The 12,531-nt window shown below is 46.2% G+C and overlaps 2 protein-coding genes across 3 annotated transcripts; one reads left to right on the top strand and one right to left on the bottom strand.

Annotated features, from left to right (window-relative positions):
• Positions 1-360: 360 nt before the first annotated feature.
• On the bottom strand, positions 361-3,599 carry gpha2 (glycoprotein hormone subunit alpha 2). 2 transcript variants are annotated; one of them, XM_037260505.1, is made up of 4 exons: positions 2,157-3,599; positions 1,288-1,411; positions 905-1,089; positions 361-841 (listed from the first exon to the last, which is right to left on the bottom strand). In XM_037260505.1, exons 2-4 carry the CDS (start codon positions 1,409-1,411, stop codon positions 737-739), a joined length of 414 nt encoding a protein of 137 aa, XP_037116400.1. In that variant the 5' UTR covers positions 2,157-3,599; the 3' UTR covers positions 361-736. The 2 variants fall into 2 exon arrangements, with proteins under 2 accessions (XP_037116400.1, XP_037116401.1); XM_037260506.1 differs by lacking the exon at positions 2,157-3,599 and having other exon boundaries at positions 1,288-2,144.
• Positions 3,600-6,577: 2,978 nt separating this feature from the next.
• Positions 6,578-11,152, top strand: LOC119129661 (atrial natriuretic peptide receptor 1-like). The gene is made up of 22 exons (XM_037263025.1): positions 6,578-6,652; positions 6,757-6,868; positions 6,936-7,068; positions 7,138-7,270; positions 7,339-7,443; positions 7,514-7,616; positions 7,673-7,818; positions 7,882-7,954; positions 8,015-8,159; positions 8,224-8,310; positions 8,398-8,541; positions 8,606-8,727; positions 8,809-8,947; positions 9,036-9,084; positions 9,202-9,303; positions 9,365-9,484; positions 9,584-9,677; positions 9,749-9,836; positions 9,915-10,054; positions 10,241-10,393; positions 10,506-10,604; positions 10,711-11,152. Exons 1-22 carry the CDS (start codon positions 6,578-6,580, stop codon positions 10,881-10,883), a joined length of 2,535 nt encoding a protein of 844 aa, XP_037118920.1. The 3' UTR covers positions 10,884-11,152.
• The last annotated feature ends 1,379 nt before the right edge of the window (positions 11,153-12,531 follow it).

Below are 12,531 nucleotides of genomic sequence, written 5' to 3'. Positions count from 1 at the left end.
GGGAAATGCAATTCACGACTCGTTCGTGAACGGGAAGTTACGTCAGTTTCTTCTTCGTTTTGTTTTACGGCGAGGTGGCACCAGCTTCAATGCGCATTACTGACACCTACTGGTTGAAGTCATATAAACTGAAAAAAGAACGAGTCACTTTAGGAAGTGATTCGTTCACTGAAAGAAATCCGTTCTTTTGAACGAATCGTTCACTCACGAGCCAACACTAGAAGGACTGACAATGGGACGGTTGGGTGGCCAGGCGGCTGATGAATGACAGAGTGGCAACATTTTGTAAAATGCCCACCAGGTTCTCTTTCGGGTTGTGCATCATTGCAATAAAGGGAAATAAAATACCCAAGTCTACAATTCCAAAGTCTTTTGCTTTAATTCACACAATGTAAAAAATATTCAAAATATGTACCTTTTCCTTTACATTTCCTGTCATTTCAAACACTCTTTGGTTCCTCCAAAATATATAATTTACAATAAAAACCATTCAAATCAAATAAATATTTGATGCTTTTACATTCTTTAGTCTTTTTGTTCATGGTTAGTGATTATTGTAAATTGTGTAATTCTATCCAAAATGTCCGCTCCTGTCTTGAAGTGGATTGTACACCACATTTTCAAAGTCCATCCGTTTTCTGAACCAACAGCGGAAATAGGAAACCGGATTTTCTCTAGTGCTGTATTTTCTTTAGTGCACGTCAACTGTAATGGTCGGTTCCGATCCTGGTTGCGGTCAGTAGCGGGACGTGCGGCACATGTCGCAGCGGCACGCCTTGGCCGTCGGGATCTCCAACTCGTCGTGGTGACGCCCGCCGGGACACTCCAGGCGGACTTTGACCTGGCCGGCAAGAGGTGGCGCCGTTGAGCAAACGTGGTACCGCTAACCCGTCCGCTTCCTCACCTTTGCCTCCTTGGTGATGGTGCAACATCTTGCCGCTGACGTGACGTTGTGCGTGAAGTTGGAGGCCACCAGCACCGAGTACCTGGATGGAAAGGCGCTGGACTCGCAGTAGCCCACGCAGGCGTGCACCAGGTAGGTGCCTCGACAGGTGCCCCGCCGGTCGCTGCGGACGCTCACGTTGAAAGCTGAAGAGCATAAACGGCCCACTTAGTATTCAATACTCTCATGGAGAAGTCAGATTGGATATTGCATAACTTCAGTAGGTAAAATTGCAAGAATGACTTTTCGTAAAAGTGTGAAGCCGAACGCCTGCATTTCCGATCCCTTGAATGAACGGAGCTAAGTTACTTTGTCGATTTGCCGTTGGGTATTTTTGTACTCACGATGCAAGTGACAGCCCGGGCTGAGGGTGACGTTCTCCTCGCTCCGACCGATGGGAGAGAAGAGCAGCAGTGACATCGCCGGCAGCACCAGCAAACACACGTTGAAGCTCATCGGGTGCGACATCTGGGACAAAACAAACGGACGCAGGTGGATGCGCTAGTCACCGCCAAAAAACGTTCTCATGGCCAAGGTTAATTGTTTAATCATAAAAATCTGATTAATGTCGTTTCAAGGTCACTGACAACATAACCCTTAAAACAAACGGCTGGCAAATGAGATGCGGCAAAGACTTTCTATAACAACCCAGGCTAAACACACACACACACACACAGACTGGTTTTACACAGAATTCAAACAAGTCAGGTTTTCACAGTAATTTGCTCGGCCTGACCTTTGCCATTTGGTTTCCTTCCAACGGGACCACAGGGCACCCCCACTTTACACTCCAGCTAAATGATCCTGACTATATGTGTGTGTATGTGAGGCATAATTAACTTTGTGTCAACTGCTTGGAATGGCGAGGGGGGGGTACCCAAGTTTTTTCCTCTGAAGGATTTTCATGCCTGCGGTTTTTATTTAGAAGCATGTTCACATTTTTAGAGTTGATGTTTTGGTTGCAAAAGTGTGAGAGTGTGTGTGTGTGTGTGGACTTTGTGTGCTAATTGTATCATTAAAAGTGTCATCAACTGCAATCGGAATGAATGAAAACTCTTAGATGTAAACAAGCGAACCACCAACCAAACTTGAAACTCCCAAAAAAAATTCTTGACAAAAAAAATAAATAATCACATAATTTGTATAGAAGCATTTAACATAAAAAATGAATAAAAAAAACTTGATTTCTGTGAAGTGAAAATTCAATTCTTACCTGCAGAATGGAGAGCACAACTTGACAGCAGCACGGAGGTGTGTGTAAGCCTGTGTGTGTGTGTGTGCGTGTGTGTGTTTATGTGTGTTGTGAGGCTCATGTGGTGATGCCAGCAGCAGGTACAAGAGAGTCCAATTATAGCTAAGAACACGCCCACAATCTTTCTTCCATTCAGGTCCCCTTTTTACTTTTATCCTTCTGGAGTTGAGGGTAAGAATTTTTCCCAAAATGTCCTTTGCTGCTCTTTGTCCTCCAACAGCGGCGTGTTAGCATGTCAGCCAGGGTACCACCTCCCTCACAAAACCTTTAAAGGGGGTGGCGGGGGTGGCTCTCTTTGACACAAAGGAAAAATAGATTAGACTTTCCATCAATGCATTGGCACCATACACACAGCATTATGTATACTATACAAAATAATTAATTACCTGGCTCCATATAATTTCATTTGGTGCTCTCGTTTGTAAATAAATTTATAACCAAAAAATTCAGATACAAATTTTTTTTAAGCTTGCACAATAAAATTTTTAACATGATTGTAATTTATTGCTCTGACGTTTCAGCACAAAAATTCCACCTGTTGCTGAAACTAACCCTTCATTAATAAATGACTACATTTAATACTAAAGTACTATATACATTTTTATTACTATATAAATTATTATTATTATTATTATTATTACTCAGATTCAAAATCAGTGCTAAAATCATCTAGAAAAGTTCCATCTCCGGTTAAAAATTGTAAAGATTTGTTGAGTTTAATTTGACCTCATTATTAAAGGCACATAGCTCCACAGCCTAAAAGAAGATGAAATGAAAATTCCAATGTGACAATAAAAAAATCATAACGATTTGACACACGCATGGACACACACAAAGCAGGAAAACGTAGTGATCAATTTATGGCCCCACTACCCCACACATTCTCAATCTGGCTATGGAAATGTGGAATTTGTGACATCATCATCATCATCCAAACCCCCAATTACATGCACACACACACGCACACAATTATTGTGGTGACAGTTAGTGGCAGCGACGGAACACGAGTGAATGGCCTCCTCAGATTAAACGTGGGGGACCTTTTTTTTTTTTTCTTTCCTCAACAAGGGGACACCCACTTAATACACATGCACAAACACACGTACACTGTGACTCAGCAGGGCTGACTGATGTTTGTATTAATTCATAGCACCTTTGTTACCTCAGTTACCATGGCGTCCCTGTCATTACTGTTACTTTAAGATCTGTGAGTGTGTGTGTGTGTGTGTTACATTATATGAATTGTATTTTAGTGTTTAGTCCATGTTATTCTGGACTGTGTGATAATGTGAGGAGAGGATGAGGCAAAGTTTCCCTTAGCACCCCGGCCCCTCCCCAAAATATTGACCCCCCCACACACACACACTATATTCATACATACGTGTGGAAATCTCACATGTGCACCATCGATAAGCTAACATTTTTTTTTTTTTTTGTGTTATGTATATTGTGTACTATGTCTTGTCACCGTGGGATAGTGGGAACGTAATTTCGATTTCTTTGCGTCTTGGCATGTGAAGAAATTGACAATAAAGTTGACTTTGACTCGACTTATTTCGGTGTGTGTGCCAAAAATCGTGACAATGCCTCACGCACACACCCTTGGAGCCGGAACACTTGACTAATTTAGATTGACGGGAGGAAAGTGGAGTTTCCATATGGCGACACTCACTGAAGATTCGGCACGCGCACGCACACACACACACACACACGACACCGTCAAGTGGAAACATGAGGCGAGCGGCGTTATGTCCCTCAATTAGCAGAGTAAAGCCTTGGAATGCATTCCACATTACATGAAGAGACGGAAGAGAAAAGCATCTAATCCATAAAATCCATTTAATATAAATGACATGAAAGAGAGGAAATCCATCCTGGAGGGATTATCTCTATTATCATCCAAAAAGGCCGGAAAGTCCATAGAAACTAAAAAGACAATTGAGGTGGTGATATTTGGTCCAATATTAGCTTTTGTTTTGTCAATGTCCAGAGAAAGGTTATAACCCAACCTAACAAATTAACACTTCAACTTTTTTGTTTACGTTAATGTATTTTTTTATTCAATATTGCTCAACGTCCGTACAGAAGAATGTCATTTACTAGATTTTATCACAAAACAGTGAGCCTTTTTTATATCTCGCACTCGACAAATACTAGATTTATTTTTTAGTAGAACCAATACTAAAACTGATAAAAACTCATTTGAAATGAAGCAATTTAAAAAACCTAATACAAATTAATAAACTAATAAATGAAATGATTGAATTTAAAAAAGAAAAGTCAAAACGATATCAAAAACTATATTGAAAAATCCAAAAGTCAATTATCTAGTCGGATATCTGGTCCAGGCATATTTGTGGGGGGCCAGTGCCCCCGTGCCTCTCCTCATAGCTTCGCCACTGACATTAACCTCAGCCCTTGTAAAGCCCCCGAAGCAGACAGTGGCGAATACTGAAACGTATTGTGAAGGTCTGAAGGACTGTCTGGCAGAGTTCCCTGTCCACTTTGACCACGTCCTAGGCGAGGGGGCATTGAATCTGAGTGGACCATGTTCCGTGACTCCATCGTTGAGGTGGCTGACTGGTGCAATGGCCCCGGTGCCTGTCAGGGCAACAATTCCCAAACCCGTCGGTGGACATGAGGGACACCATCAAGCTAAGAAACAAGTCCTGTCAAGCAAAAGGCGGTTTTGACGGTTACTGAGGCAAAAAGTCAGGCATGGAAGGAGTTCTGTGAGATCATGGAGAACCACTTCAAGGAAATCCTGGTTCAGTATCCAACATCTCAAGTGCGCCAGCGCTTCGGTGCGTTTTAAGTCAGTGCGGGGAATAATTCCAAGACCTCCTCAAATTCAAGATCATTTCAGGAAATGTAGTCGGTAAAAGTTCCCAGGACAGTAACTAAGTATTTCTACTGCATCTAACTAAATCTGTTAGCAACAGTTGAGCTAAGCTGGTTTTTCTTTTTCTTTTCAGTCTAATGTGAATCGAAGGCTTTTTCTTTTTTTCAAATTGAACGTTGGAAGTGTCATTATCGCTGCGCATTTCACTCCTTTTCATTTTGTTGTGTGCGACAGCGCCGGAGATGAGCTCACTCTCCAGATCAAATGTAATACTTTTGAAAGCCCTGCAAGCTTTGTAAAGGCGCCTCATTCTCATTTTAGGAAAACAAATAACTCAATAGGACGGTACAATTAGTGTAAATCATTTTTTCCATTCGAAACGAATGCACACTGGGCGGGTGGAGGTGGAAGTGTTGGGAAGTTGGAGTGGACAAGTGGCAAAGAAAGAGGATAATTTGGAGACTTGGTTGCCATCACCAGGAACACACAATTACACGTGCACTCTCTCTGACTGCCGCAATGCTATCATTAAACTTAATCACACTTCTTTTGCTACCTGTCTGCACTCATGCTTGCCTGAGGCTGCCTCACAAGCGACAATACGGCCACTGTTTGTATGGGCGTTTGGTGTTGGGGGGGGCGACCGCACCGGGATTGAGCAATGGCGGCTAATCAGCAGCTAAAGGGATGGGGGAAATGACGACTGTGTTATGTCATGGAAAATTTCAAAGAATTACAATTAACGTTTTATTGCAACGCGTTAGTGCTGCAAATTGGGCTTTTACTTTAAGTTTCGGCAAAATGTCAGATCCTGGAATTCCAATGGCGAGAGCAGCAGCTTGAATTTGGCGCCCCCTACTGGCAAGCTACATGATAAAGGTGCCAAAGCAGTACTGTAACTGTTATATGCTTGCGCATATCCGGCACTGTCGTTTCGAAATAATGACCTGTTTTTGTGTACAGTAATAGAGGTTTCAAATTTAGATTCGAATTTAGAATCAAATTAGATTAATCAAATAACTGAAAAAAATAATACAGATAATTCAATTATTAAGATGTTGAAATGTATTAAGATTATCCACGTAATCAGTAATGTAATCAGATTTGTTGTTTCTTTGAATTTAATAACCTTAAAAAATTCGGGCTTTGGAGAACGTTTACGTTTCGCATGTGATGGAGTATGACAAAACCTACAGCCATAGAATCAAATCATGTTTGTTCAGCCTGATGTATATGCAGATGTGTAAATCATTATTGAAAAATGCTATTATAGACAAAAAAAAGACAGCCTAAAAAAAAAAATTGTAACACAAGCTGTACTAGCAGTGTTCTGCAGCAGAGGGCAACATTACCGCTTGATGTTCAAAAGGACGAAAAGTGAGAACCTGGTGCTCGACACTCACTCAGGACTCAGACGTCCAACAGCTGCACACGTCCTGCTCCGTCTTGGTCGGGTCTGCTGCATCCTCCTTGAATCTCTCCATCCTGGATCTGATTACAGTTGTACGTCCTCTACCATCCCGGTCTAGTCTGGTCCGTCATGAGGAGCAACCTGTGCTACATCTTCTGGGTGAGACCTTTCACCAACCGCCTCCATCTTGTCCTGTTCAGTGTGGTGAGCGCAACATGTGAAAATAATCAATGGTGGTACAAATATTTCGTTATTTGAGGCTGCCTGCGAATGAATGAAATAGAACTTATTGTGATGTGCGCGCAAAGGTGTGCGTGTGCTGCGTCACACCCGCGTTCTCCTGGCACGATCTCGACAACAGCGAGTACGACTGCTGGCCTCTGGAGCGCCCCAACGACTCCAACATGATCAGTTGCGGAGGTGAGAGCCTTCATCGCATCCAGGCATGCCGGTGCCGGCAGCGCTAATGGCGCCGTGTCGCGCGCAGGTCTGGAAATGGCGTGGGTACTGCGGCCTCCCGAGACGGTGAAGAGCGGCGAGGTGTTCAGCGTCATCTACTCGGTCTCCGTCCATGACTCTTTTTACAGCTGGGCGGTGGACAACCGCATCTTCCCTCACGGGTAGCTCTGCGCACGCGGTCACTGCCGGCAGGCGTGTGCACATGTATGCTTGACCGTACACGTGTTCAGTTCCATAGTGGACGCGGAAGACGCTCGGAGGTTCTGCGAGCATCACGAGTGTCCCGCCAACTGGAAGGACGCCGACGGTGAAAACTGCTGCATTCATCATGCCAACATCCACTCCTGTCCGCTGGCGTACATGGTACTGACCCGCACGAGCACACGCGGGCGGGCGGGTCGCGTGCACCGATCGCTCATACTTGTTTCCAGACTTCAGAGAGCATCTGCGGTCCATGGATTCCCGATGATGGAAAGATTTTCACGCACACCATCTCCACATCGGGCAAGATGACACAGACCAACTGGAGCGCCAAGGTGAGACAGATTTGACGGGCAGCACGGCGGGGGATGAGCGGCCTCATGAAGGCACGTCACCTTCTCCCAGGTGGTTCTGCTCCACGTGGGCCTGACTTCCCTCATCGCTCACATCCGAGTGGGCCAAATGCAGGTGGCTCTGGAGGCCAAGAGCACCGTGCTGCCCTCCACAGGTACGAGACGAATGCCGCCGCAACGTCGACACATAACCACCTTCGGGCCGTTTCAGTCTGCGGCGACGGCGAGTGCCAGGAGGAGGAGCATTGCTCCACCTGTCCCGCCGACTGTGGCGAATGCCCCATGAGCCCGTTGGCCAAATTGGCAATTGGACTGCCGCTGAGCCTTCTGTGCCTCTGCTTCGTCCTGACCGCCATGGTGAGAAATGGCCGCCATGGTGAGAAATGGCCGCCGCCACGTGCGTGTCTGCTGTGTGTTTAGTGGCTGAGGTACCAGAAGCAGAAACTGTTGTGGGATGAGAGCTGGATCATCGATTTTGACCTCATCAAGCAAGGTACGGAAATCCGCCACGGCCGAGCAGCAACTACTCATTAGGGGTCTTTTGCCGCCACAGACCAGCACGCGCGGGTGACCATGAGCAGTTTGATGAGCGTGCCCGTGGCTCACAGCGACAGCAACACCAGCTGCGTGACGGCCTTCACTTCCTGCGGGGGGCAAGCGGGAAGCAAGAAGATCACCTTCACCCGCACGGGGATCTAGTACGCTCAAACATTTGACCTTTCACCCTTGGACACAAAGGCAAGTGGCGTCGGTGTTTTACAGTGATGGCAGGACGGTGGCCATCAAGAAGATTCCCAGCAAGTCCTTTTCTCTATCCAAGAGCATCAGGCAGGAAGTCAAGCAAGTCAGGTAAGACGTCACAAGATGGAAACGGCATCATTCCATAATGTTGTCATCGGTATAAAGCGATTCCAAACAGAGCTTGCGTGTGTCCAGGGAGTTGGACCACCCCAACTTGTGCAAGTTCATCGGAGGCTGCGTCCAGGTGCCGAATGTTGCCATAGTGACCGAGTACTGCCCCAAAGGGAGCCTCAATGACGTCCTGCTCAATGAGGAGATCCCACTCAACTGGGGCTTCAGGTAAGCTGGCCACAGCATACTGTTTAGATTAGAACAATGCGCCCATGACATCAGCACCTCCTAGGTTCTCCTTCGCCACCGACATCGCCAGAGGGATGGCGTACCTGCACCAACACCGCATCTGTCACGGCCGTCTCAAGTCTCTTAACTGTGTGCTGGACGACCGCTGGGTGTGCAAGATCACCGGTGAGTGCGCCCCCCCCCCCCCCACACACACACATATGGACCGAACTCCACCCACCTTTGACCTGCGTGTCGCCCCGGCAGATTACGGGCTGGGAGTGTATCGGCGCGGGGAAGGGACGGAGCCTCTCTCCACCTATCAGCAGAGACTCCAAGAAGTGTACATGCCTCCCGAGTTTCAAGACGCCAACGCTGAGCTGACGTTGGCTGGAGACGTCTTCAGGTGAACACATAAGAACAGAACACATTTGGAATTTGTATTGAAGACCCAGCACACATTAACAACAATCCGTGTGTGTGTGTGTGTGCAGTTTTTCCATAATCCTACTGGAGCTCGCCACGCGCAGTGACCCTGTACCCGTAAGTACGCATGCAATATATAGTTGTGCTTGTTTCCCTCGACACACTTGATCATTCGGAACTGCAGAGTGGTTGGGAATCCCGCCACTAAAAAGCAACCTTCCCAATGCTCTGCAGGTGGACGAGTCCAGTCTGGACTGTTCTTGCTGTCTGCCTCTGCCCGAGCTGATCTCCAGCAAAGCCGACAATACTTGCCCGTGCCCCGCCGACTACGTGGAGGTGAGCCGGCTAACTAACGCGACGCTAGCGTTGGGCGCTAACTCCGTCTTGGATGATGCAGCTCATCCGGCGATGTGGTGCCCACAATCCCGCCCAGCGACCCACTTTTGAACAAATCCGCAAGTTTGTCTACCGCATCAACCCGGTCAAAGTCAGCCCGGTGGACATGATGATGAACCTGGTAAGACGTGATGCACCTTGAAAACGCACACACTTGTGCACACACGTGTGCACACACGCGTGCACACACGCGTGCACACACGCGTGTACTGCGTTTCAGATGGAGAAGTACAGCAAACATCTTGAAGTGCTGGTGGCTGAGCGTACGCAAGATCTGATGCATGAGAAGCAGAAGACTGACAGACTGCTCTACAGTATGAAGCAAACACACACAGGCAACACACACACACAGAAATTGATCTGCTGTGTGTGCACGCGAGTGTAGGCATGCTTCCTCGCCAGGTGGCCGACGACCTACGGCAAGGGAAGTCGTCTGAGGCTCAGAGCTACGTCAGCGCCACCGTCTTCTTTAGGTTAGCCCGACAGGAAGAAAGCAGACGGTGTTGATTGACAGGCGGGCGGGCTGACTCAACATGTGTGTGTGTGAGCAGTGACATCGTAGGCTTCACGCAACTGTCCAGCAGTAGCACTCCATACCAGGTAGTGGACTTTCTCAACAAGCTCTACACCACCTTTGACGACATCATCGACAACTACGACGTCTACAAAGTGGAAACCATCGGAGACGCCTGTGAGCGACGCACGGTGGTGACGCAACCATGCACATGTGCAGTAGAGCAGTTTTTTGTTTTGTGTAAAAAAAATATTAACTATTTTTTAAGCTAAAACAAGTAGACAATTTATTTTCTGGAAAATCCAGAATTACTTCTTTAATCATTATGTCAAAAAGGCTATGTCACGCCTTATTTGTGTGTAGACATGGTGGTGTCGGGTGTTCCACAAGAAAACGGCATCCGTCACGCCTCCGAGATCGCCAGCATGGCGTTGGACCTGGTGGGTGTGTGTCGCACCTTTCGGATCCCGCACAAGCCCAACACGCAGCTGCAGATCCGCGCCGGGATCCACTCGGGTACGCTCCCACATGCACATGCACCACCGGGAGTAGTAGCGAAAAAAATAAGTCTTATAAATGATATAAACCTTAGCGTATACAAAAAGTGTGTGTTTGCGTTTATTGTTAGGTCCAGTGGTGGCGGGTGTGGTCGGGACCAAAATGCCTCGCTACTGTCTTTTTGGCGACACGGTAAACACGGCTTCTCGTATGGAGTCCACTAGCCTAGGTATTGTATCCACCACACACATGCATATGCCATGTCCGTCCTCTGCCCACGCCATGAGTGAGCGAACGTGTTGTGTCGCGCGTGTTGTCGTTGCATTATCACACAGCACTGAAGATCCAGTGCAGCGCCACCGTCTTTTACCTGCTGGAGGAGATCGGCGGCTATGTGCTGGTTTGCCGAGGAATGCTGCAGGTCAAGGTGAGCGCCGCCAGCGTCGCGTGGATGCCGGCGGCCGCTGATGGCCAGCGTCTTCTCGTCAGGGTAAAGGTGATATGGTGACGTACTGGCTGGACGGGAAGACCTCCAAGGAGTTGGACGGCAAACGCGTCCCCGCGGAGACGGTCAGAGACAGGGAAGTGGGGTCCTCCCTCCCAGGCGAGCTCGATGATGGAGACCCTTGAACCGCTGAAGGCAACATGTTGGAAAATGTTAGCTAGATACAGAGCAGTCGTGTATTATTTTATATTTATATTTTGTACATAAATACTTGTAGAATTTGAAAACACGAATAAGAAGGACGTAGGTGCTCAAGCTTGATTTTTGCCATAGTAAAGACTTTTACTTCCTCATAACTTTGTCCACCAAACAGCCACAAAATGTCTGATGTTATGTTTTAATGTGATGTGGATGAGTAATGATGGTAAACATAATGTCGGCAAAAATAAATATATAATCATTTCCACTGAATTTCCAAAGACCATTTGCAGCGCACATGCAAAGCAGCTTTTTAATTATACGGCCGTGTGCATGTGTGTGTGTAGAGGGCCACTCGTGTCAAGTATACGTTCTCGCCGCTCTGAAGCTGGCTCATTCATTACCGTTAAGCATTTACATATCTGAGATCCATGTGCACGCGCACATTTCAAAGCACTCTTAAGCTTGGCAGCACGAGTGTGCGAGCGTGCGTCCCGCCCGTCTTTTAATTACAGAATACATCAGAGCACAGATGCAAACAATGAAGCCCCATGCATTGTTTCCATGGCTACTTTGTCCACCTTGTGTTTCTTCCTGTTTACTGCTTTTTTTTTTTTGCAACTGTATTTTAAATTTGGTGATAATGTCGTACGTGCAGGGCAACATATTTAACACTGGAGCACCTGTCAATGGCGCTGCAGAGTGGTCATCTCATCCAGCAACCATTGGGCCGAGACCCTGCCAGCGTAGATGACGTAAGACCACGACAAAATCACAACAGCAAACAAAACCTAACAGAAACACACAGAAGCAAAGGTTGGAGCAACATGAGAACACTGCTCATTGCGTTAGAAGTGCACCGCTAGAAAACTGGGACTTATAAAAGTTTTAAAATTATTTGTCTTATGTCCATGCAGTCATTAACTTGTTCTTGTTAGTTTCATCTTGTAATATGATTACATGTTCAATCTATCAAATTACCCTAAATGCGTGCTGAAATTAAATTGTATTAATTAATTATATTAAACATTAAAAAAATATTGCAATTTCTTCAAAATTGACATGGTGGTACTGTGAATACGAAGTTATTATTTGGCTAGCTGCTCGCAACTTAGCTAGCTGCTAGCTCCACAGAAACAGAGCTATTTGGCTTTACTTAAAACGAGCGTGAATTTTACCACAGAATAAATCCAGTCCAGAGTTCGTCCGTTGACTATCATCATGTTGTCACTTTTGGGCGCAATTTATAATCCGTATCCTTTCAAAGGCACTGTTATTTTTTTTAAAAACGAAGCTGGAATTTTAAATGATTTGCTATCCAGTGACGTCACGCCACATTCTTCGTTGCCATATTGGTGGGGGTGGCACGTAGTCACAGCGCCGCTCTGTGTTCTAACCTAAAACTACATTTACTCGAATAACAGGTAAACTACTTTTTAAAGTCCAAATACTGCTGCTACTGAGTTTTAGGAACATATACTACACTACTACACGTTTCGACTGACTTTATTGT

This window comes from Syngnathus acus, chromosome 10 (assembly GCF_901709675.1).
Source record: "Syngnathus acus chromosome 10, fSynAcu1.2, whole genome shotgun sequence".
In the NCBI taxonomy this organism is placed as follows: Eukaryota; Metazoa; Chordata; class Actinopteri; order Syngnathiformes; family Syngnathidae; genus Syngnathus; species Syngnathus acus.
Note: the sequence above shows the minus strand (reverse complement) of the source record. Positions and strands in the feature narration are given on the sequence as shown.